Source organism: Musa acuminata, chromosome BXJ3-10 (assembly GCF_036884655.1).
Source record: "Musa acuminata AAA Group cultivar baxijiao chromosome BXJ3-10, Cavendish_Baxijiao_AAA, whole genome shotgun sequence".
Lineage (NCBI taxonomy): Eukaryota > Viridiplantae > Streptophyta > Magnoliopsida > Zingiberales > Musaceae > Musa > Musa acuminata.
Window position 1 is genome coordinate 20,070,965 of NC_088358.1, and position 24,036 is coordinate 20,095,000.

At 38.9% G+C, this 24,036-nt stretch overlaps 3 protein-coding genes and 1 long non-coding RNA gene across 9 annotated transcripts; 3 read left to right on the forward strand and 1 right to left on the reverse strand.

Annotated features, from left to right (window-relative positions):
* The first annotated feature begins 3,800 nt into the window (after positions 1-3,800).
* LOC104000097 (uncharacterized) lies at positions 3,801-6,813 on the forward strand. The gene is made up of 3 exons (XM_009422041.3): positions 3,801-3,966; positions 4,986-5,298; positions 6,585-6,813. The coding sequence occupies exons 2-3, from the start codon at positions 5,025-5,027 to the stop codon at positions 6,659-6,661; spliced, it is 351 nt and encodes a 116-aa protein (XP_009420316.2). The 5' UTR covers positions 3,801-3,966; positions 4,986-5,024; the 3' UTR covers positions 6,662-6,813.
* Positions 6,814-7,754: 941 nt separating this feature from the next.
* Positions 7,755-16,065, reverse strand: LOC135650963 (zinc finger CCCH domain-containing protein ZFN-like). 2 transcript variants are annotated; one of them, XM_065170691.1, is made up of 7 exons: positions 15,706-16,065; positions 14,952-15,109; positions 13,476-13,538; positions 10,561-10,680; positions 10,156-10,443; positions 9,158-9,484; positions 7,755-8,221 (listed from the first exon to the last, which is right to left on the reverse strand). In XM_065170691.1, the coding sequence occupies exons 1-7, from the start codon at positions 15,824-15,826 to the stop codon at positions 8,009-8,011; spliced, it is 1,290 nt and encodes a 429-aa protein (XP_065026763.1). In that variant the 5' UTR covers positions 15,827-16,065; the 3' UTR covers positions 7,755-8,008. The 2 variants fall into 2 exon arrangements, with proteins under 2 accessions (XP_065026763.1, XP_065026762.1); XM_065170690.1 differs by having other exon boundaries at positions 15,700-15,980.
* Positions 16,066-16,884: 819 nt separating this feature from the next.
* On the forward strand, positions 16,885-19,808 carry LOC135651130 (uncharacterized). Of its 5 annotated transcripts, none has more exons than XR_010501750.1 (4): positions 16,896-16,961; positions 17,608-17,733; positions 17,879-18,729; positions 18,973-19,808. It is a non-coding gene; the product is annotated as an uncharacterized LOC135651130 (long non-coding RNA). The 5 variants fall into 5 exon arrangements; XR_010501752.1 differs by having other exon boundaries at positions 18,497-18,729; XR_010501751.1 differs by having other exon boundaries at positions 16,902-16,961; positions 17,605-17,733.
* A 1,315-nt stretch (positions 19,809-21,123) lies between these two features.
* Positions 21,124-22,714, forward strand: LOC135650965 (uncharacterized). The gene is made up of 2 exons (XM_065170692.1): positions 21,124-21,228; positions 21,319-22,714. Exon 2 carries the CDS (start codon positions 21,546-21,548, stop codon positions 22,443-22,445), a length of 900 nt encoding a protein of 299 aa, XP_065026764.1. The 5' UTR covers positions 21,124-21,228; positions 21,319-21,545; the 3' UTR covers positions 22,446-22,714.
* Positions 22,715-24,036: the final 1,322 nt, after the last annotated feature.

The window sequence follows — 24,036 nt, forward strand, 5'->3', positions numbered from 1 at the left end:
CAAAGCCTCATCCCAAAACCTTTTGGGTAGCTTGGCCTGTGAAAGCATACATCTGATCTTTTCCATGATGGTGTGGTTCATCCTCTCTGCAATTGCATTATGCTGAGGTGTACCAGGAACTGTCATCTCATGTTGGATCCCATGTGACCTGCAATAGTCATTAAACAATCCCGTATACTCACCACCATTATCTGATCTTATGCATTTCAATTTCCTTTCTGTCTCCCTTTCAACCCTAGCATGAAACTCTTTGAAGACATTAATAACCTGATCTTTGGTCTTCAAAGCATAAGCCCAAACTTTCCTAGAAAAATCATCTATAAAAGTGACAAAATAAAGTGCACCACTTATACCAAGAACCTCAACAGATCCACCAGGAGTTTTTGTCCTCAAAGGACCACATACATCTGTATAAACACGGTCTAAGGCATGCATTTTTCTAGACAAAGCAGCACTAGCAAATGAAACTCTATGTTGTTTACCAGCCAAACAATCAATACAAGGGTTCAGATGTATACCTCTGAGATCTAGCAATACCTCTCTCTTGGAAAGAGCTTGCAGCCCCTTCTCGCTCATTTGTCCGAATCGCCTATGCCACAACTCCATACTGAAGTCTTTCTCTGTAGCATTTAACTGCTCACCATAAGCTTTAGCCTGCAACCTGTACAAAGTATGACATTTCTTTCCACTAACTATAACAAGAGAACCCTTACTGAGCTTCCATTGCCCTCTATAAAATCTGTTTTCATACGCTTCATCATCTAGTCTTCCAATTGAAATTAAATTCAGCCTCAAGTCAACCACATGCCTCACATCCTTAAGTACCAACTTGCAGCCAAGGTTGGTCTTTAAATGGATATCACCCATGCCAATGATGTCTGCTGTGCCATAGTTGCCCATCTTGACAACACCAAAGTTTCCAGACCTGTATGTAGCAAAAAACTCTCTCCGAGGTGTAGCATGATAAGAAGCACTTGTGTCAATCACCCACTCAAGATCCTGACACACACAAGAAAAAATATCATCAGAAGGAGACAAAATCAAATAATCACCACCCTGCACTATAGCTGTAGTATTATCCTTTGACTCTGTAGACTCCACTTATTTTCCCTTTTTCTTGTTCTTCTTAGGTTGCTTACATTGGTTCTTGTAATGTCCTTTCTCACCACAGTTATAGCAAACAATATCTTTTCTTGATCTTGACTTGCTCCTACCCATACATGAACTGCTTCTGGACTTTGACCTTCCTCTGTTCTCTGAGATAAGTGCTTGTGAATCATTCTGAGATGTTGCCAAACTCTTTCTTCTCAACTCCTCATTCAACAAACTGCTTGTTACTTGACTCATAGTGACAATACCATCTGGCGCAGAATTACTAAGGGAAACCACCAGTGTCTCCCAACTTTCTGGTAATGAACTGAGAAGTAACAATGCCTGCAACTCATCATCAAGAGACATTTTCATAGAGGATAACTGGTTAGTAATACTCTGCATTTCATTCAAATGCTCAGCAATAGAAGCACCCTCTCTATATTTTAGGTTCACAAGTTTTCTGATCAAAAAAGCTTTGTTGCCAACTGTTTTTCTTTCATAGAGACTTTCCAATTTTTTCCAAAGAGAATATGCAGAAATTTCAGTAGAAACATGGTGAAAGACACTATCATCAAGCCACTGTCTAATAAACCCAATTGTTTTTCGATCTAACCTCTTCCACTCATCATCTGTCATAGTTGTAGGTTTTGCACTATCCCCTGCAAAGGTCCATACAAATCTTTGCAATACAAGAGATCTTCCATTCTTGGTTTTCATATCATCCAATTGTTTCCATTCAAACTAATCATGCGAAAAATATTACTGGCCTCCATGTTCAAATACAAAAATTAAATCACCAAAACCCTGCTCTGATACCAGTTGATGGGGATATAAACAGGAATAACCTTTGTATAGGAACAAATACTAAAAGACCAAAATACGCAGCGGAATAAAATGGAAACACAATCAAACAGAACACCAAGATATACGTGGAAAACCCCTTCAATGTGAAGGGTAAAAACCACGGGGTAAACTAGAGATAATCCACTATGAGAATAATGAATATACAAATCTCAATCTCTTGCCCAAAACCCTAGCAACAACCACAAGAGAATAACTGGGATACAAGGATCACGTCATTGCCCACAATATCTAAAACCTCCTCAAGTAATCACAGCAAGAGTCTACTGTAGATTTGATCTAACCTGAGATGAGAACACTGCTAGATAATTGTAAAAAGTCTCTCTGCGTTGTCCTTGTCTTCTTCCCTTTCTTTCTCTTCCTTTTCTGCCTTGTTCTCCTTCTTCTCTTTGGAATCCCGTCACTCTAAAGATCTGCCTCGTTGCTGCCTTTTTATAGCTTTAATCTGCCTCTAAAACGCAGCCACCACACCCCCTAATCTTAATTAGAGTTAGGTTAAGAGGGGGTGTGGGCTGTGGGCTGTGGGCTGTGGGCTGATAAAGCCCACATGGGCTGAATATGGGCCATCAGCCCAACAATACATATATATATATATATATATATGTATGTATATATATATATATATATGTATGTATATATATATATATATATGTATGTATATATATATATATATATATACATATATATATATATATATATACATACATATATATATATATATACATATATATATATATATATATATATATATATATATATATATATACGTATGTATATATATATGTATGTATGTATATATATATATATGTATGTATATATATATATATGTATGTATATATGTATATATATGTATGTATATATATATATATGTATGTATATATATATATATATACACATATAAATAATGGTAAATATATTGTTTTAAAGTTCAAAAGGAAATACTATATATATTATTTTTTATCAGGATATGTGGTATTTGTAATTATTGTTTATTGGTTAAGGAATTATATTATATTGACACATAAGTCTCTCCATCTATACACTATTATGCATGTTAGTTTTCTCATACGAGTCAGTATTTATGCTTTATAATAGGTCATATCATGTGTGGGATTTGTATTAGTTTAGTACTAATACAATTATTAGAATGAAAAATATTTTAAAATAATTATTAGGTAATTCATGATTTATGGATTTTGGTGTAGCATATAATATAGGAACTGCTAAAAACAATATATATATAAAGTAGTCTTCTCAGTGTATTTTGCTTGTAAACTTATTGAATTTAAATTGTTTAAAACGATTTCGTAATATCATATAAAAATATTAATTATTTTTAGATTGAAAATTAAAATGAGAAAAAAATTCTAAGATAATATTTACATATTCAGATAAGACTATAAATACTATGATTAAACATAAGAGATAATTAGTACGTACTTTCGTTGATGCCCCGTACTCTACCTAAACATGGCACGTGCAGTTGCGTCTTAGTAGGGATTGAAGTATCCGACATGGACCCGGTCTAATTGACAGGGATTGGACCGATTTTTTCCTGCATCCGAACCGACACGTCTTATTCTATAATTTGGTGAGGATTGGATCGGGTTTTTTCTAATCGAACCGAGTCAGTTGACGACCCGACCCATCTTGAACCGATCCAGCACGATTCCTATGTCGAGTCAACCCGGTTAGGAATCGATCCATCCAATCACGTGTCATAGTCGGATACGAACCGATGCCTATCTGGATTCGACTCAATTCCGGTTACCTTATTGTTGGCAAGTGGATCTTAAATCCGACTCGATCCGACCCGATTCGGAACGAGATCCATCAAAATTGCCCGGTAAGTTGGTTGCGGCTGCGATGCGAATTCTTTAGGGTCGGCAGACGGCGACGGCGACGGCGACGGTGACGAGGGCGAACTCCTCTTCCTCTGCGTCTTTCTCGACACGGAGACGATTGTTTGAAGGAGAAGATTTCCGGATCTGTTCTTTTTTCGTTCTCGAGATCGTAAGCGTCGCCTTTCGATCGATCTGCTGGTCGTTGTTTTGGATCCTTCCAGTAGATGTTGCTTCTGTGATTTCTTTGTTCTTTTTTCTTTTATGTCATGATTTGTTTGTGGAATTTGGTTTTCTAGAATTCGTGAAGAACGAAAAGGAACCTAGATTGAATTGGTTTCATGTTCGATGTGTGTATTGCCTGTACGGGATATGTTTGATCAATTGCCTGAGCCGGAAGACGTTTGAACATGTTATTTGATGGTTTGTTTCGCACTCAGCATTTCTTTTGCTGCTATAAGATACATTACCACGTCTGCTGAAGGGTCTTAGCTCACAAATTCGTAGCCACTTGATCTTGTTTTTGGATTATCATCTTTGAAGTGTCATTGTTGTTGGTGTTAACTCGAACTAATGATGATTATTTTGTGGGATTTCTTACAACTTTTTTATGAATTCTGACACTCAAAATGCTTCTTTGGTCTAATGTTATTGGCCTTGCAAATCTTGAGCGAGAGGATCCATGAAATTATTCCTTTTTCCATATGCCTTTGTTGATCTCTTGTTGGTCGTATAGGTGTTTGTATACGCTTTTCTTGGACAAATGCCTGCATCAGTGAACTTACATGGTAAAAATGCAAAATAATTGCAATATCAAGGACATTTGGATGTGTATCTACAGGAGTATTATACTAGCTTGTGTTGAGAGGGTTGAGAGCTACATGTTGTGTTACATATGGTTTTAGTAAGCGTGTGCTTCTAACAGAAAACAGATCTACTATGGTTATGCCTTGATGTCCTAAGTTTGCTTTTTTATCTAAGACTTCACTGTGAAAAAAGGTCAATTTGCACCTTGACATGAACAATAATGTGGATATGTACCCGAATACTTACATAAAAAAAGCTTTTCTATAGTTCATGTTGTTTCAAATAGAAAATGTTGGTGTATTCGCATGCTTTCTTTTCTTCAATTCTGTGAATTGACTTTATTCTTCTGCTAATATTATTACTCGTCCGTATTGCTTTGTGCAGTCATAACGGTTAAGGGAAGCATTTAGTAGGAGGATCATTATGGCATCAAGACGACATGTACAATACTCCCCTCTTTCTGCAGATGACATAGATGAAGATCATGGAATGCTGGGGGAAGGAGACCTTCGCTTTGCCTACAATCCCAAGGCTCTCGATAGAGTTCCATGGAAGTCAATTGCCCTAGCAATATTTCTTCTTGCTCTGGGGACACTTCTCCTTATTCTATCATTCTTCATTTTTACAGGCCATATGGAGGGTGAGCAATCCCAAGCATATGGCCTCTTGATGCTTGGTATACTTGCATTTCTTCCTGGTATGCACCACGAATCTATGATATTTATTTCATTACATCTCAATTAATTTTTGCTTATACTCGTGCATGATGTTCTAGAAGCAATCGGTCTGCTAGTAATATGTAAAGGCATTTTTTTCTAATGTACCGTTCCTTGTGTCAATTCCTGTCAAACCTCCTAACTCGCGATATTGTAACTCAGACTGAATACCGGGAGAATTATGATTATTAAAGAATTTCATTGGTAAATTGTTGGGTTCAGTTTGATCTTTCATTCATGGCAGAAAGTCTATGTTCCAAAGACATTCACCTGTATAACATTATAAGTGTTTTTTTTTTCTAGTTAAGAAGTGCCGCATATGATGTATGGTAAGTTTAAAGTAGTAACATTTTGACAGAAAGCCTGAAAGTAGGTGTCATGTATAGGTTTTTGCTTTCAGAAAGGCATTTAGTTCTTCAGTGCTAAAGGTTATTCGGCGAAAAACCTTTAATGAAGATTGGATAATGACTTTCGACTATATACTTCTTTAAGCTGTCATTAACTTTTTATTTCACTAGGTTTTGTCGAAGGTCCTTTTTTCAAGATCTGTAAAGAATTTCATGTATGTTTAATTTTGCATACTGCCCCCCCGAAAATTTCCACCTTACTAGCAACTTGGAAATTTGAAATTTCTTAGAAACCACATTGAAGCTTTGGTAAATTAAGGTTGCATAGCATATATATGTTAATATATCTTGATCCATCCGGCATTAGTGGTAAAATGTAACTTAATTGTCACTCTAGCATGAGTAGTTCATGTGAAAATAATTTATTATCATGATCATTTCATACGCAACTTGTGTATAAAGCCTTGTCCAAGTTTGTTTACATATTTGTGTAGGCATGTGGATATACTTTATTTATGGTGAAAGGTACATGGAAATCTAGGCATGGACCAAGAATTCAAACTGCCACCAAGCCATTAGTACCTCCACGCAGACTTAGGGGTTCATCCAGAACAATGTAATGATATTGTTAAATCTACTGCTGCTGCTAAATTTATCAATGTAATATCTCGGGCAGATTCAAGAGTATATCGAGATTCTCTTTTTAGATTGGCAGAGACACTTGTTCAAATTACACTTTTGCTTCATTCTTATTTGTTCTTAAGAGTGTTGGTTCTTTTAACCCCACTAGGATAATGAACTTGAAAAACCATACAACAAAACAAGCCTTGGTCTACGTCGGAAGCCCACAGAAAAAATATTTGAAGGTTTAGCATTGTGACACTGAATATTTGAAGGTTTGGTTTTCCATCTTGTTGCAGGTTTCTACGAGACTCGGATCGCTTATTACTCTTGGAAGGGTGCGCCAGGCTATAGGTTTTCTTCCATCCCGAGTTAGTCCTCCAAGCATTTTAGGCTCGACTGTGGATACTGGATATTGTTCTTAGCCAGTGAGTTACAACTTGTTCCACAGATCCTTGTTTTGAGGATGGCTATTTTCTGCAAAATGAAACTTTGTGTGTTGCTATGCAATTTCTAGTTGCAGCGAAAGCTTACTTCCAGTGTCGATTTGTTGTCCAAATATGACCTAAATAATGCATGTTCTACTAAAATGTGTATTTGGTAGTGCCTTTACTGTTTCCTACAATGCTCGAGTTGTAGTCGATCCATCCATGTCTTATAATTTCTTTGATTCTCACAGTACTTGAATTCCCCAGTAATATTGTGCATTCCACTTTTCTATTAAAATATAACATTCATAAAGTACCTCATTATTTTATACTTTCTACTCAAACGAGCTTTAAATCCGATGTCTGTATGTTTCTCGTTATCAATAATTAAGTCATTCGTCAGTTTACTTCCAACGAAATATTTAAAATGCCACAGATTTAGTTGATATTTGTGATAGGTGACACACACTATCAATAATCTCTATCCCCATAAGAAAACATGTTCCTTGTTACTGTTCATTGCGGACAAACACAACACACGAAGAAAGTATCATGGCATGGCAGTGCCTCTAAACATTACGGTTGCATTAGCATAAATGAACAAATTAGCAAAGGGGTATTATCAAATCAGCGTGTCATCCATCCATCATCAACCTAAAAGAAGTAACATGATAACAAGGCAATTAAGCTAGAAAGCAATGAGGGTTATTTACCGCCAAATACATCTGAGAAAACCGAAGGGTTCACCATATCCTCCTGTTACCTTCTGAACTGCCACCATGAACACTCAAGATGACATCCGAGAAAATGCGTCATTTCTGAAACTGCCACCATGTACAATCAAGATGTAGCATCTATGACGATGAGCAAGTAGATCTGTAACACGGAAGATAAAATCCTGCATGTTCACAAGGTCAGAACTCTGGTGAAAATACAATGAAGCATTGCAATGGCTGCAATGCCAAAAGAATAGAATGCACACACACAACTGGCCCTTCTAAGAAGAAGAATTACCTACAAAGGCATCACCCATTTCCGAAATAAACAAAGAATCCTTTTTTCTCTCCTTTTTTTTTTTAAATCGCAAAGCAAAACAGCATCATGATACAACAACAAGAATAGGGCACCATTGGTAAGTGCATCTTCAGATGAGCAGTCTCAGTTCTTCGTGACGAACTGTATGTACATCACCAGCACAGGGATGTGGGAACTCAATTAACAGAGATTTGCCTTAATAAGGTTATGAGAAAGGAGAAGAAATTTTTCTGATGCTTGCTGAACAGTTTCAAAGTCATCTATCTAGACTTCCCAGTTGCAGCTTCCAATGATGGAGGCCCCGAAGAAGAGGACACGAGTAAATTTCTTGAAACCAACGCATCAGCTGAAGAGGATGTTGGAAGACTGTAAGCATATAGGCCGATGGGTGTTGCCATAGGATGGTCGAATTTGCAATGTGGGCCAAATTTGCAGATACCATATCGAGAATAAAAAATGCACAAGGGTTCTCCCTGTCAGAGAAACACAACCAAATATTAATTCACAACCATTATCAATAAAATACACAGCAGCATCGAGCAGTAAATCAGTTGTCTCAGTCAAATTAGTGTATAGTCCTCCTAAAGTTCTCAACAGTATATTTTGATCCTATTGTTCCACCAAATAGAATAGACCGCTGCAGCTAAATCCTCGGCCAAAAGGTCAGACCAATAAAACTTGCTCCTTGGACTTCCACCAGGAAAACACTGGAGACAAGATACAGATGACTCCGCTGTCCAAAGACAACCAAGGCAATCCTATTCATAGCTGAGACCTGCTCAAGTTGTGGTTTCAGATTAGCAAATCCTTGAAGGCTGACCATCTCAGTCGGGGGCAATACTCTAGTTTCATGGCATATTTTCTAATCCTTCCTCAACATTCATCGAACTTAAATACAGATTGTACATCTCAGCAGCTGCCTTTTCCACTGTAATCTTCCCTAAGTTTCAGCTTCTCTAGGAGTTAATGAATTGCGGAACGTAATTATCGGACATTAAATAATCAAGCAAATTCAAACTCTTTAATAATTTAATATACGATGTAGCAGTATTTTGTTTGTCCCATTTATGAATCAAGCATTGGAGTGAACTAAAAGGAAACATGTTTCTCAGTTACACTGCTCAACAGGAACAGAGTTCACAATATTGAATCTGGAACTTAATTTGGACATGCTTAATCCCACATGAATAGAATTTGGACATGAGTATAATACATGAAAAAGGGAAGCTGGAACTTAAACCTTGCTGAAATGCTAATCTGACTGGCAAAAAAAGAAGAAGAATACAACGATGGAAGGGAAAAATGTCTGGAACAGCCATGTCAGATTTCACTTTTATTATGGAAAGCCTACAACATGCTTAATCCCACATCAAAGAATAAAGGAAATAACGAGGTTGACACAAACTTACAGGGCGTAAAGGAAGGCCTAATGGACTCAGCAAACAGTTAGGGGGAGGAAGTAATCTCTCCCTAGGATGATGAAACTTGCAGGCTGCACCAAATTTACAATCCCCAGTCTTCATATAAAATTGACATTCCGGTTGATCAGGTCTCTCAGGGAAAACATTCTCCCTTGCCAATACATACTGGCCCAGAGGAATAGCACTGGATCGATATGAGGGTATTGTCCCTTGAACTCCGGTGATTGTTTCATTCTGTCGTGATGTTCCATAAAACTGAGTAGTTCGTGGCAGGTGCAGCTGACTCTCTGAAGACGAAACAGACCCCAGTTGACCCTAGAGAGACATACAGCATGATACCAGTTACAACACAAAAACAAATATTAACAGAATATCAGATATGGCTAGTTATATATTTAGGGGGGAATAGAAAAAAATCGAGTACAAAACCTTTCACTTGGTCTAATGCCTAAGGCAATAGCACATAGAACTGCAACTACCAACGGCATAGATAATAAAAAGAACATCACCATAAATTCATGGAAACATGGCTGTGGAAAAAGAAAATTTTGCAGCATACTGGAACCTCTTCCTCGTCAATTGCCATTTGGCTTATGCAAACATGTAAAATATACTCTTGATAATGTGTATGAGATAGGCACATTTGGGAGATGATAGCCTTTAGTACAAACAACACAATCAGACAAGCATGGAAGCAATCTCCTAAATGACATAGAAATGCCTCATAAGAGATACAACAAAAGAAAATAGAGATGATGCAAAAGACATGGGCGCATTACTTGTGTGCAGCCCTATTTTTATCTCCTGAATAACAATTTGCCTCTTGAAACTTCTTTATCAGGTAATATACTTCGCGTATTTGACTTACATGACATGAAGAAAAAGAGAATTTTTTACCAAGTGACGTTGAAAAGCAAAAAAATCATGTCCAGCTATGTCATGCATATTATAGAATGCCAGTAGGGCCTAAAACAGAATGGATTTACCGAATATGTGTTCCAGCTAGGAACTTGAACCAAACCCTGAGGAACAATCACTTGGGCATAGCTTGAAAGACCTTGCCATCGAGGGCTAGGAATAAAAGAAGGTCTTGACAAGGGTGTCAAACCCCCATGATAAGACTGCTGACTGGAAGTAGGAGAATGTACCCCAGGATACATGGTCGAACCACGTACATTAGCCATTGTGTTAGAAGGCTGTGGATGGTGAAATTTGCAAGTGCTCCCGAATTTGCATACTCCATTTCTCATATAATATGCACATTCTGTCTCATTCTACAACAAAATGAGTATTATCTTATCATGCAAACATAGCACAAAACAGTTGTATATTCATTAGTAAGAATTTCCAAAAATATGACATTTAGATATCAACAAGTAGAAGTTACAAACCAGACGAATTGGATAACCTAAAGCATTTAATTGGACTCTCCCAGCAATTCCTGCCTTATCTCTAGGATGATGAAATTTGCATGTAGCACCAAATTTGCATGTACCGGTCCTCAGATAGTACTGAAAAAAGGATAAGAGAAGTACTGTCAAAAGAGATTACACAAGCATTAAAATAAAAGTTCCAGTTTTAATTAACCAAAGTCAGACAGACCAACGTACACTGAGCAGTACAAATTTCACACAGATTCCAACTTCCAAGTGCAATAATCGAGTTAAATCACATGAACACAATGTTTCATGCATGTCAATTTCAAGAAAGCATTCTGTCAGAAAGGGTAGCTTCCTTCATTACACAAGGCCTCAGCCAATGCAAGGTCCAGGGAGAGGCAATGTAATAACCTTACCCTTGCAAGCAGGTTGTTTCCATTACTCAAATCATTGTCAGCTAGAACATGAAGGAGCAATCCAATTGTAACACCAAAGCCCACACCAAAAAAAGCAAAATATTGCAGATTGCAAATGCATGTACCGAATACTATTTAATCTGCCATTGGAACTTGGTGTGGACTCCTTAAAGAAAATTTCAAATGTATAAAGTATGAAATCCTGGATAAAGACTAGAACTGAAAGCAGAAGATGATAAGAAATTTTCTGGAGCTTCAAATGAAGATTTGAGAAATTAAGCAACGATGAAGTACATGCAACCAAAAAGAAAACAAAAATGCAAAAAGTAAATAAATAAATAAAAGCTTCCGGTACTACATTTTAGGTTCAATACTACATATGTCCGTTGATTTTAGAGCTTATAATTCACAGTAAAACCTAAAGGAGGCATCTCTGTCATGTTTCCTAGGAGCTCCTTAAGGGGTACAACACCCTTACCTAAACCTAGCAACCAGGCATGAAACTACAATATGTGCCTTTACTTGTACTCATTGTCCTTAATTTATAAATATAACATAACACAGCCACCAACATACATACATACATATATATATATGTATGTATATATGTATATATATGTATGTATATATATATATATTTATATATATGTATATATATATATATATATATATATATATATGGAGAGAGAGAGAGAGAGAGAGAGGTATTAACAATTGATGATCCCTCACGCATGGTGAGGAATGTTTACATCTTGTGATAGGATAAAGGATGAAACAAATCATAGAAAAGCAAAAGCACAACACTAGGAGAACATGCAGAAATTATGTTTTAAGGAAACATTCAATCTTTCAGTTCTAGACATACTTCATATTGTCTCCATGCATTACCTTTACATAAAGCAATTTTCTAGGTTGGAATTTCTATAGTCAGAAACCAAGAAGCTACTTACGTATGTTTTGACACTAACTGCCTTGCTACCTGGTTGTCTCCGGAAATGTGTTGCAACCTGGTTGTCTCCAGACTATATGGCAAGATCCGAACAGCTTAAAAATTCTGTTGTCTTAAGAGAGTAGCTACATGTGTGAGGTTCTACCCACAAAGAAGTTCTATGTATAAACTATCAATAATTCAAAATATCATAGAACATTACCAGATTTTAAAGGTAAATCCACACTTGATGTTGCATTGTTTCCAATTTCAAATTTGACAAGGTCAAACAGAATTTGGTCTAATGTTCTAGGACGTGCCAGCCTATATTGGGTTGCACATTATGTACTTGTAAGAAATCTGGTGTGGATACATGCAGTTTTGGCAGCATTGTGTTTAGATATAGGCAGTAGCACACATACTTTTTGTTATTCATCCCTCCTTTCATGGTATTATTAAGCTATTTTTATAGACAGGATACGAAAGAAAGGAAGCTAACTCTTTTACAAGCCATAGCAACTAAAAGTAGCCCCTCAGATACTCCAGTGACTCCCATATTCTCAGCACTAGAAGGTTAGGCACTTGGAGAATGATCAGCAAGGTGGCGATGCCAAAGAGAGAATCAGCACAGTAACAGGTAAGTATTTACATTCTCTTGTTCTCTATGGATAATACTCCTTTGTTTTATCCCTTCTTCTATCTTAATCAAGCATGGTTCAGACTAAGTTGTAAATATCCATTCACAACCCAAAAAGATTAATAAAATCTTTTACGAAATTCATTTTTTCACATTTTTTCTGTTGTTTTAAGTTTGTGCTTCAGCACAAGATGCTGAATATTTACCATCCTGGCAACTAGATGGCATTACCCATGCTGAAGAAACTAAAAACTTGGTTTAGCTTCAAACATATCACAGCTGCCATATCCTAAAACCAACTTCTAAAGGGAAACCAGAGTTAAAAACAGTTATAAAATCAACCTATCCTACATCTAACTCACTCTCAACGATTATCATCAGGAAGGAACTTGGACCAGTGAATGATTTAATCATTCTATACACTATTAAGTAATAACAGAAACTACAAAAATGTAAAATCTACAATGTCGATTCAAATATAACCCTAGTTGACTAAATAAATCCTTACAAAGTCTGAGAAGTTCTGAAACAGAGGTTGCACGTCAATTGATTGATTTCTAACACACTTTCATATACAAAAAGAAAGTAGCATTGCACTAAATTCTTTATGTTATTGGTGCTTTGCTTTTCTTTCATTGGTACAAAAGCAAAACAAAAAAAGTGACTCAAAATAATCAACATAAGAAACACATGACGTCCCAACAACAAGACAAGAACAACAAGAAGTCATTGATGCTTACATTGCACTAAGTTCTTTATGTTATTGGTGCTTTGCTTTTCTTTCATTGGTACAAAAGCAAAAAAAAAAAGTGACTCAAAATAATCAACATAAGAAACACATGATGTCCCAACAGCAAGTCAGCAACAAAGACAAGAACAACAAGAAGTCATATCCCAATTATTCTATCTTCATTATACCGAACTTTCCTGCATTATTTTCTGTTACCTGACATTCAGGTTGCCCAACTCTTTCAGGAAATCCACCCTTGATTCTTGCTGCAGCAATAGCCTGACAATTAACAGAATCTAATAAGGACTATCGGTTTTGATGAAATCAAACCATGACTACATCCAAATCATGTGCAAAGTAAGGTCATATTCCAAACACAAAACCAAAAGGAAGAAACCAAAGGAATATATATAGTAGATGTTGACAAAAATGCAGAGCAAAAATGAGAAACAACCATCATCAACACTAAATGTATCCATCCATGTACTTACTGAGACTGATCTGAGCTACTGACAAAGTGGTTAATAAGTTCGAGAAAAAGAAAAAGAGCATTTCTTTTTAACATTGAATCCAATACTCTTCTCCTTTTTTTCAGTTAATTGACTCTTTGTTGCAAAGTCAAACAAGATATTAAAACAAAATCTCCATGTTCCCTTTTAAAATCAGACATCATTGTACTTAATGAAAAGCATTTTGTTGTCCACCAAGATAGCCTTGTTCCAGTCCTACTAAACATGCATCTTGCAGAACTTTACATCCAAACCTATTGCCACCATTAAGTTTCCGAAAAACTTTACATATATCATTCCAAAATCAATTATCCAAATTTGTGGTGATTCAAATAAACAGCATATATCACATTATTAATTCAATAAAGTACTAGAAAAACTGGCATAACTAAAAAGCTGAACACGAACGCTGACAACATCTCACAATGATTCTTTGACGCCGTCCAATCTTTCATTCACCTAGATGTGGGGGTGGTCCACATCATAGACATCAGCACCAATTATGACATCATAGACATCACCTACATAGAAATGGCTCTAAAGAATAAATGCAACCAAACATAGTTTAAAATTTTGTGTGATCAGCACAATTACGATATGGACTGTCTAAACTGATGCTTATTAATTCTCTAAGACATGAACAGTCAAACCATGTCCCATGATGAAGGTTAAAATTGAACGATGGGGAGATCTTTTGCATTTTTTGCTTAAAAATCATGATATTAACGAACAAACACAAACTTGAGAACAGGTGTGGAGTGCTATGATGATGCAAAAAGTGTTACAACAAGTGGACCTGATTGCCAGTCCATTAAAGTATCTAAGAATTCACGTATGGTGCAAGCTTCTATATCTATTTCATAATGAATGAATAGACCCACTGTTAAAGTACAAAATAAACTACAACATCAGCATCTTATAAAAAATGGCCTTATATATACATACAGAGCAAGTGAAGAAGAGTTTGTTTGCAGAAATGTCAAAAGTAAAAGCGGAGCAGTGCCTAGAATCATATAGCTTAAAATAACGAGTAATGACTTTCACACTAAAATAACTTTGAACCATCTCACTCTTCATACTTGGATACAGACAAAACTGGCTACAACCACCATAATGTCATTTGTGTTCAAGAAGAAAAAGTTCCTCGAGGTGCATAAGAAACAGTCAGATAAGTCAGGTTTACCATCTGCCTATTTGGAGGATGATTGTATCTACAAGTCATCCCAAATCTGCAGAGGCCAGTCCTGAGGTAATAAGTACAGTCTGGCTCTCCCGGACGCTCTGGATATGGTCCAGATTCCATGGATTCAATCTCTCTCAAGCTCATCTGCCACATTGTCTCTGCACTTGCAAAAAAAGCTGAGGATTAGAAGACGCCTAGAACGGATATCATGGCAACTACAGCCCATGAAGAAGCAAAAACAAATGTTTCACTAAGGCTCGGAATATAGATAACGACGTGTTGGTATACAAATTGCTAAAACGCAATTGTAATGTGCGATGCAAGAATTTTCTTCACAAAAATAAATCATAAATCATCAAAGCTCATGAAGGATAATAGGAAGGCGATAAAAAGGACTTGAAATGCCACACACAGAACACCATTCTGCCTCCACAGCCAGCCTCGAGAACACCAAACATGGACACCAAAAGAAAGATCAGAAAAGAATGCAAGAATTAGCACGGCAACAACGGCCAACAACGGAACAAAACAGCACAACCAAGACAACGAGCATTGCGGCTTCCTACAAAGACAAGCCGCCAGTCCCCGAGCTCGATTCGGCAAGCTCGGATCGCCAACCCCACACCCAGACCCTCCGATCCCAGGGCGCGAGACCCTCCCACACCAAGAACCAATCATCGTGACGAATCAAAAGAGAGGGGAACCCGAGAAGCCGCGACCGGCACAGCAAACCCTAGCCCTAACCCACCCTGACCTCCATCGATGGTGGGCCGGAGCGGCAGGGACGAGGCGGCCTCCGTCACGGGCGCGGAGGGTCCCGCTCTGGCGCCCCCGCGCATGTGGACCCCGGCGGCGGTGGCAGCGTCGTAGTCCATGGCCGGGCGGCCATCAATCAGGGGCGGATCGGGAGCGTCGGGGACGGGGCTCCCATTGCGGCTGCGATCTCAGACGATGCGGAGAAGGGGAGATGGCGAGGAAAGGGGAAGGGTGGGGAGGGGGAGGGGGAGTGGGAGGGAGAGGAGAGACTCCGTCCTCCACAAAGCGTGAGGAGGGGAATAAAAACCAACACCAACAACAACAGCCATCCGCTCCGACAGCCAGTCGTTTGCGGCTTCCTCCAGCCGCGCGATCAAAAGCCGCGGAATATTATTTAATTGCCCCTTTTTACGCTTCTGTCCTTGCAAACCTTCTATATCCCGTATTTTCCCCTTTATTATTATTATTATTATTATTATTATTATTATAGAATGTTTAAAGGAAGTTAATGCAAAATTTGTACTAAAATTAATTACAAGTATGTATATATATATATATATATATATATGTCAAATTCGAATATAAAAGGGAATATTTGGGTTACTTCTGTCATTTAATTTTATATAATAGATTAAATATTGTTATTGTTGTTTGATTTTAAAGGATATTTGACATCAAGTTTGTATTAAAATTATATTTTGTATAATAAAAAGACAAAAGGATACTTGACTTTTTAGGTAAATCTTTCAATACAAATAAAAAATAAAAGAAAATTATATACTACTTTTGTTTTTTTATCATGAATAAAAACAAAGATTTTTTAGGCCTATGGTCCACTCAAGTGTTCATTCTCTTTAGGGAGAACCTACTTTTTTGTAATATATTAAAAGTAATATATCTAATGAAACATAACATATTATTTGTACTTTAATGTAATACATAATTAATAAATATAATTTTGACAAAAATATTTACAGCGATTTTTTTAAAATGATTTAATGTAAATCATATATAAAAAAGGGAAAATAATAATAATAATAATAATAATAATAATAAATAAATAAATAAATAAATAAATAAAGCTCTTCAATTGTTGGGTCGGGCCCAGACCGGTCCAGTCCAGTATGGCCCGGTCGAATCAGACCGACAACGACATAAAGCCCTATCGCCGCCGTACACGAAGAACACCGCCATGGTAGCTCCTCCCTTCGGCGCGCCCGCCCCGGAGTCGGCCTCCTCTTGTGGCCGTAAGCGGTAACTAATCTCTCGCGTTCGATGATTTGCTGCTTCAATATTATGTTGTATCGAGTTTCTCAATAAAGATCGGAGTTTGATCGGAAGACCGAAGGAAATGGTGTATCCCAATCGAGCGCATTTGGTACTTCGTGACGTGAAAGGAGAACAAACAGAATCCTTTCAGTGAGAAGCTTGTGTTGCTTATGGGATCACCAGTGCTCCCTTTGGATTGAGGCTGCCATGAAGCTGCATGTAGGGAAGTAATTATTGTAGATGTGCATAGGTGGGAAGGGCTCCCGTGGAGATTACTGGTAATAGAGCAGCCATTGACTTTGCCTACCGATCCTGACAACGCGATCTTACTTCTGGAGGATTAGCCTCCTTAGCACAGCATTTTCAGTACTGATTCTTGGAACTACAAAATTAGACAAAAAGTATCAAGCAAAATGGTGGGTATTTTGGTATGCTTGGGTATGAAACTTTTAACATCTAGGAAATTGACGATTACAATTAAGTCACAGTGTGATTGTAGTGAGACGACTGGAAGTATGGTGGTTTAGCATTACTTCTATCATATATAGTTAGCACAACATGTATGTTGAACTTTATGTGTATACATCTTCTTTATAGTAAATTGTAATGACTATGTACTCTTTTGTAGCAGCATTTCTAATCTTCATGTGTACCTGGGGCTTGCTTAATTATCTTAATCAAAGCAGAGTTTTTTTAATCTATTCCGACACTCAGATTAGAAGTCTCAAGAAGCTGATGCCTTGTGACATATAATGTGGTATTTATTTATTGTCCCTCTCTATTTTATGCTACTGTGAATTCTTCTTTATGTCATACATGGTAGTTGTGCCATTTTTCATAATCTTTAGAAAATTGCATTTAGAAAAGATGAATATTAACAAATTAAACTCTTCTTAACACAGATGAATTGGATGCGTAGGTGCATTGATGCATGGAAGTTGTTTCCATAGGCCTTTAACAAATTAACTTGTGGTTAGTCCTAAAGCAGTATATGGTATGCTGTGAATTGTCAGTGGCCTTGGGGCATCGACAATTTGATATCATTTTTTGATGTGATTTTGACACGTACCATTCTTATCCAAACTAAAGGGCATACAAGAACCTCTTGGAAGGAAAGACCCCGTAAGGGGATAATGACTTCACTCATGCTTAAGTTGCATGTCACTGTTTCACACTTTTCTTTAGGAATGTGTCGTACGTCATCAAGGTCAAAGGTACTTGCTGTTCCTAAAAGCAAACTAAGATCCGGTAAGTCCTGATGTACCTTGAAGGAACCCATGAGGAACACTGAAGGCCTTTTCTACAAAACTAGGAATGCGGATTTACTTTTGGTGTAACTGTCAGTGGTTTTTTCAGTACCTTCTATCATTTATTATTTGTCTATAGAATTCATCACAGACCACAAATAAAGTCTCTTCGGATACTTTTCTTTCTAATCAGTCCAATTCATCATATGTTGCACTTGGTGATGGCTATAATCTTGATCATTATAACCGCTCATCATTTTTACATCACAGCAGAAGTGAAAGATGAAAACCTGTTGGACTACTACTTGCAAAATAGCATTTTGACAAAGTTGATGAAGCGTTGTTCACATTGCTGGATGGTACGTGCACATCACAACAAGAGTAGCATGAAAACCTGTTGGACTACCTGCAAAGCACCATTTTAGCACACTCGATAATGTCATGATTTAAAATATCAGTTGTACTGACATGTTCCTGTTGGTAGTTACCAGTCTGATCGAGCATAGGTAATGTACAACTCATAATACCTCTTTCTCTACCTTTATTTTATTATTTTCTCAATGATGATGGGTAATATAAGTCGATAGATCACTTTGTGTCACAGAATTATACCATTTTATATAACATTACAGTATTGTTCTGATGGGTTGTCGAAACTGGTATTTAAAACCTTTTATGAATCACAATAGTCATTACCTTGTTCTGTATTTCTAATTTAGAATTTTTATTTTGGTGTACTTTGTATTCAGGGAAAAAAAGGAAACAAGGATAAGTATCTTCTTGGCAATGAGGAGTGGGAAAAAGTTTCATGGCTTGCTGTCAGGACTGCCCTTACAACTGGAACTCTTGTGGATGCTGAACCAACGAATCAAACCACTTCATTACACCTCCCCTTTTCTGTCTCACCCAACATGGGTGACTCCTGCATCTAAAACCATTCATGTTTGCTAACAAAGCCAACATCACTTCTTACATGCTCATGACCATCCCTCTCATTTTCTTCCCCTCCTAGTCCATGCTGTATTCCTCTCTCTCCTCTTTCATTCATGAAGCGCTTCATTAGAGACCAATCGATGGATAGGTTCATCATCCTCCCGTTCTATTGTTCCTTTTGGTTTGTATTGTGAAACCCTGTAAGCCTAATCATCGCCCTCGGTGTGATAGTTGTGTTGAAGGTGGAGATGGTGAGATGCAATCCACCGGAAAGCTCAAGAACTCATTCACTGCAGGGTTTGAGAAGCTGATCAAGAGCTTGTCCCAGTATTTTGTGCTTTACCAGGGAGAGGACAAAGAGGTGGGGATGGAGATTGGATTTCTCACTGATGTGGAGCATGCTGCTCCTATAGGCCGTGAAGGATTCGACTCTCCAGAGTTCCTTTCCTTTTCATTGAAGCAGTTTGAGCTGGCCATGGTAGCACATGTTGGTGCCTCTCCACCTCATGGTCCCCATGAGGTGCTTCTCACTTGAACACCTTCTTGGGTTCTTGTGTTTCTCGCAGTCTGTTGCTTGTGGTGATAGAGAGGGGAAGCATGTGAACTTGTATAGCTTGCTGTGACATGAGAATCTATCGACATTTTCTGGTTCCTTTTGTCTCAGTGCGAACTTGGTATCAGATCATTGAGTGCGATGAGGGTTATCTTCAGGCTTGTGACCACAGAGATAACAACCACTTGACTGGTGATTGTCATGTCACCTTCCCCATCAAATCTTTTCATATGACATTCCTGTTTAGTCCTTATATCATTGGACTTAGTGACCTATCAAGTTAATGAATCAATCATCCCCGCCCGAAATCTAATATTTAAGACGAGAGAAGGGAACTATGTAAAATAATTTTTCTATCACGTAAAATTATACATGCATTATTAATTAAAATAAGATATCGTAAAAATATGATCTCGAATCTTTTTCCGATATCTCCCTCGACTTAAATATCAAATATTAATTTCTATCTAATAACAAAATCCCGCTTGAATGGTTTTTGTTGGGGAACAAATGTGCCATGGCTGATGAGTCAACAAGGCTTGGTCTATGGGTTGATGTCGGGAGCTTCCTGCCAGCTGAGCTAGTTGTCAGAGCCAATTAGATCCTTGAGTCGGGGGGTGGGTTGGTCGATGACTCGCCACGAGGGTGTCGGTCCACCACTCCCGAGGTTGGGCTATCTTCCTGCAAAAATGACCTTCGTCAAGCGATCCTCGACTTTGACCCCCTCCAACGAGCAAGTCAATAATCTCTCTTTTCCCTTTTCTTCCTCTCCTTTTGGAGACATGAATAAAGGTCTTTATACTATCATGAGAGAGTCGGTCGTATGTGGATTGACGTAGTGGACATAGTACGATATCAATATGGATTTTGGCTCGATGTGCGCGACGTTGCCATCTCGGGGTTGTCGAGACCAGAATCGTCGAACAAACAATGTCTTGGGGGTACATGGCGTGTGGCCTTAGTTGTGACGTGTCCTAAGGGCATGCCTTATCAGTTTTCATATGAGATCATGCATTGTATTGCTACACACTTTTTTATTGGTCATTGTAATATATATATAGATATATATATATATATATATATATATATATATATATATATATATATATATATATATATATATATATATATATATGTGTGTGTGTGGGGTATAATAGTGTGGTATAATATGTGTGTGGTATATATATATATATATATATATGTGTGTGGTATATATATTAACTGTAATTAAATGCAGTTAATATTAATAATAGTGTGGTACGACATTATTCTTTTTTTAGGGGCGTCACGGTAATTTAGGGTATCGACCGTTGAGAACGCGGTTCGGGGAACGGCGGAAGACTCGCTCCCGTTTCCGTTTCCGTTTCCGACAGCTCGAACGGTCCACGAGAATCGTAGGATATATCTCCTCTGCCTCCTCCCTCTTCTCTCGCTCCTCCGCTTGTAACGAAAGAGACTAAGAGCCCATTCCATCAACGGCGGGCCGATCCTCATAACCCGATCGTCGCTCTCCCTTCTCGTATGCCTCGATCCATTCTTGCTCGCTCGCTCGCTCGCTTGTTGTTCTCGTTCTAATCATGCTTCTTTCCCTTTTCGTGGGGATGAATAGGGAAGATGTAGGGGCTTAAGCTGTGTTCTGGAGAAAGGAATCCGATGCCCGCCAATCGCGGCCTGAAATCCTCCCCCAGGGGAAAAGATGATCCTGTCATCCTGATTTCTTGTTGCTGACCTCGACTGGCGCACTCTCTTGGTAGATTTTGGGCACTTCAGGGCCCGAGATCGATCCGAGTGCGCATTTTTTGGAGTTTTTGTAGCCGAAGATTGAAACTTGGATTGATGGAAGGAAGGGGGCTCCGGCGGAGCCTAACGCTCCCCGAGCAGCAGGCTGTGGTGCTCTCCTGTAATCTTGGGGACCTCCTCAAGGTCCAAGACGAGGACGAGGTGCGCCCCTCCTCCGCCGTCGCCGCGTGCGCGAAGAGGGGAGCCTCCTCCGCCTCCGGGGGTGGCGGTGGCGGGAGAACACTGCTCGACATCATGCGTGAGGAACCGGGGCCAAATGCGGTCGTCGTAGGCCGTAGTTCCGGCAACGGTATCAAGTGGAAGTCGTTCAAGGATCGCCTTCACCTCCGCCTCCGCCGCGCTGGCGCCGCCTGGGCGGTGTCGTGCACCCAGTTCAACCCCATGTCCTATCCCGAGCTCTTCGTTTCCGTCCACACCAACCCCGGATTCTCCAGACCGGTCTCCCGCTCAACTTCCATCCGCAACTCCGAACTCCCCGTTCCGGCATCTATCTCGGGCACCGAGAACAATCCTGCAGCCACGGACGCCGCCGCCGTGGATGCACCATCACCGCCAGAGGAGCATCCATCGGGCGCCGCGGGCAATGGAGAAAGCTCCGATCATGGGTCCACCACTACGGCGGCGGAGGAGGAGCCAGTGAGAGTCTCGCTGATGGCGCTGCTGGAGCAGACAGACAGACAGTGGAGCAGCGCAGGGGAGGGGTCCCCACCGGCAGCGGCACTGGCGGCGCTGTCGGAGGAGGAACCGGCGGCCGCGGAGGACGTCGGCGGAGGCATATTGCACGTGTGCTGCGTGTGCATGGTGCGGCACAAGGGGGCGGCGTTCATCCCCTGCGGCCACACCTTCTGCCGGATGTGCTCCCGGGAGCTCTGGGTGAACCGCGGCAGCTGCCCGCTCTGCAACGGCAACATCCTCGAGATCCTCGACATCTTCTAGCGCTCCCTGTCAACTCCGCCCACCATCGCCGCCGCCGCCACCACCACTCTGGTAATCTTACATATAAGATCATATCTCTAAAACTACTATTTTTCGTAATCAAACATAAGATTGATGGAAGTGATGGTGAATTTGCCCAGTGTTTGATGGAATGACCAATTTAATGCAGTGTACTGTTGTGAATGTGAAAGATTGAAGTCAACAATTTATGCTGCTGAAAGATGGTGACAATAATGTCTATTGTATACATGTTTTGCTGTTCTTATTCATGTTGTGGTGGTGCTTTTTAACCTCTGATGCAATACAGACCACATTGTCTTCCTCATTCTTCCATAAATTATGACAGGAAAGAACTCAAAATATGGACCACTGTTCTATCAGAAGCTTAAAACTTGTCAGCTGTCATAATGATGCAATGTAGAACACTCCAATAAAACAAGGATGATTGTAAGTGGTTGGGTTTGATGAACCTGTTTTTGTCTCACTACCCCATATAGAATAAACAACATTAAAGATGGGTAGGAGATGCAAAGAACAATTGGAACACAGGCAACCATTGCCTTTGTAAAGAACACACTAGCTATTCTGACACTATTTACTGTTTCATATTTCATACTGGAACATTAACCAATCCAAACCATTGCATGGTCCATCACTTGGCAGTGTCCTGTAATGTGGACCATGAATCAGATGAGCACTTTCTGCAGCTCTGAAGAGAACAATCCAAGCCAAACTGTTACATTTTATGATTGCCTCAGATCAACAAAGTGATTGGTTGTTGGGCTATTTCTTCCAATCAGGTCACTCACCTCTCTCATCAACTGTTTGAATAGCTATAGGTCCAAAAAGAATGACCACACAAGACTGATGCAAGTTGTCATCCCTAACTAAGCTTATAGTACAGAGAGGATAGAATTAAATAGAAGACTAACTGGGGCCTTCTAATCAAAACAGAGGAACAGTTTCATATGACCCCTTAGCAGTTGAAATCTCAGGTAAGGCTGCAAGTCAAAAGCTCCTCAACTCTTCTCCAAAGATTAGGAGGGACAGTTGGGCTACATTCTTCTTATTGTCAGTGCAGTCAGGAATTTGGTCAGTGATAGCATTGGATTCCATGTAACCCAGCAGAGACAAGAGGACTGTTGTGGTACCCACTTCAAGCTCAGTTGTTCAACAGATAGGAGATTAGAATTCAAGAGGATGAGTTAGCTGGATTTAAATTTTTTGATGAAATTTATTGTCAGTCATCTTCAGTTTAGAAAAAGATTATGCCATATCTGTTAAATATAATGATTTGTAATAATTTTTTTATTACATTATTTTCAATACATTCTAGATGATGATACAAGAACTTTCCCCAAAATGACTGGAGAGTGCTCATAGGAGACTTCCAAAATTGTTGTCAAAACTCTATGAAATGATAGCTGGCTTACTCCAAATGTAACAAATGTTGACTTCCATTTGAGGACAAGAATGTGAAGCAATGATGAAGGTGTTAAGGACTAAGAAAAAACATCAAAGGAATAGGATGAATAGAATGATACAAGCTGAAAACTTGGCAAGTTCTGTGAACTCCATCCAAATGTGCCAT

Coding starts and splice junctions, on each gene's coding strand:
- LOC104000097 (XM_009422041.3), top strand. CDS start 5,025: ATGGCATCAAGACGACATGTACAATACTCCCCTCTTTCTGCAGATGAC. Junction 5,299..6,584: donor TATACTTGCATTTCTTCCTG/GTATGCACCACG, acceptor ATCTTGTTGCAG/GTTTCTACGAGACTCGGATC.
- LOC135650963 (XM_065170690.1), bottom strand. CDS start 15,826: ATGGACTACGACGCTGCCACCGCCGCCGGGGTCCACATGCGCGGGGGC. Junction 13,539..14,951: donor ATCCTCCAAATAGGCAGATG/GTAAACCTGACT, acceptor GTTAATTGTCAG/GCTATTGCTGCAGCAAGAAT. Junction 10,681..13,475: donor TTGGGCAACCTGAATGTCAG/GTAACAGAAAAT, acceptor TCCTTTTTTCAG/TACTATCTGAGGACCGGTAC.
- LOC135650965 (XM_065170692.1), top strand. CDS start 21,546: ATGGAAGGAAGGGGGCTCCGGCGGAGCCTAACGCTCCCCGAGCAGCAG.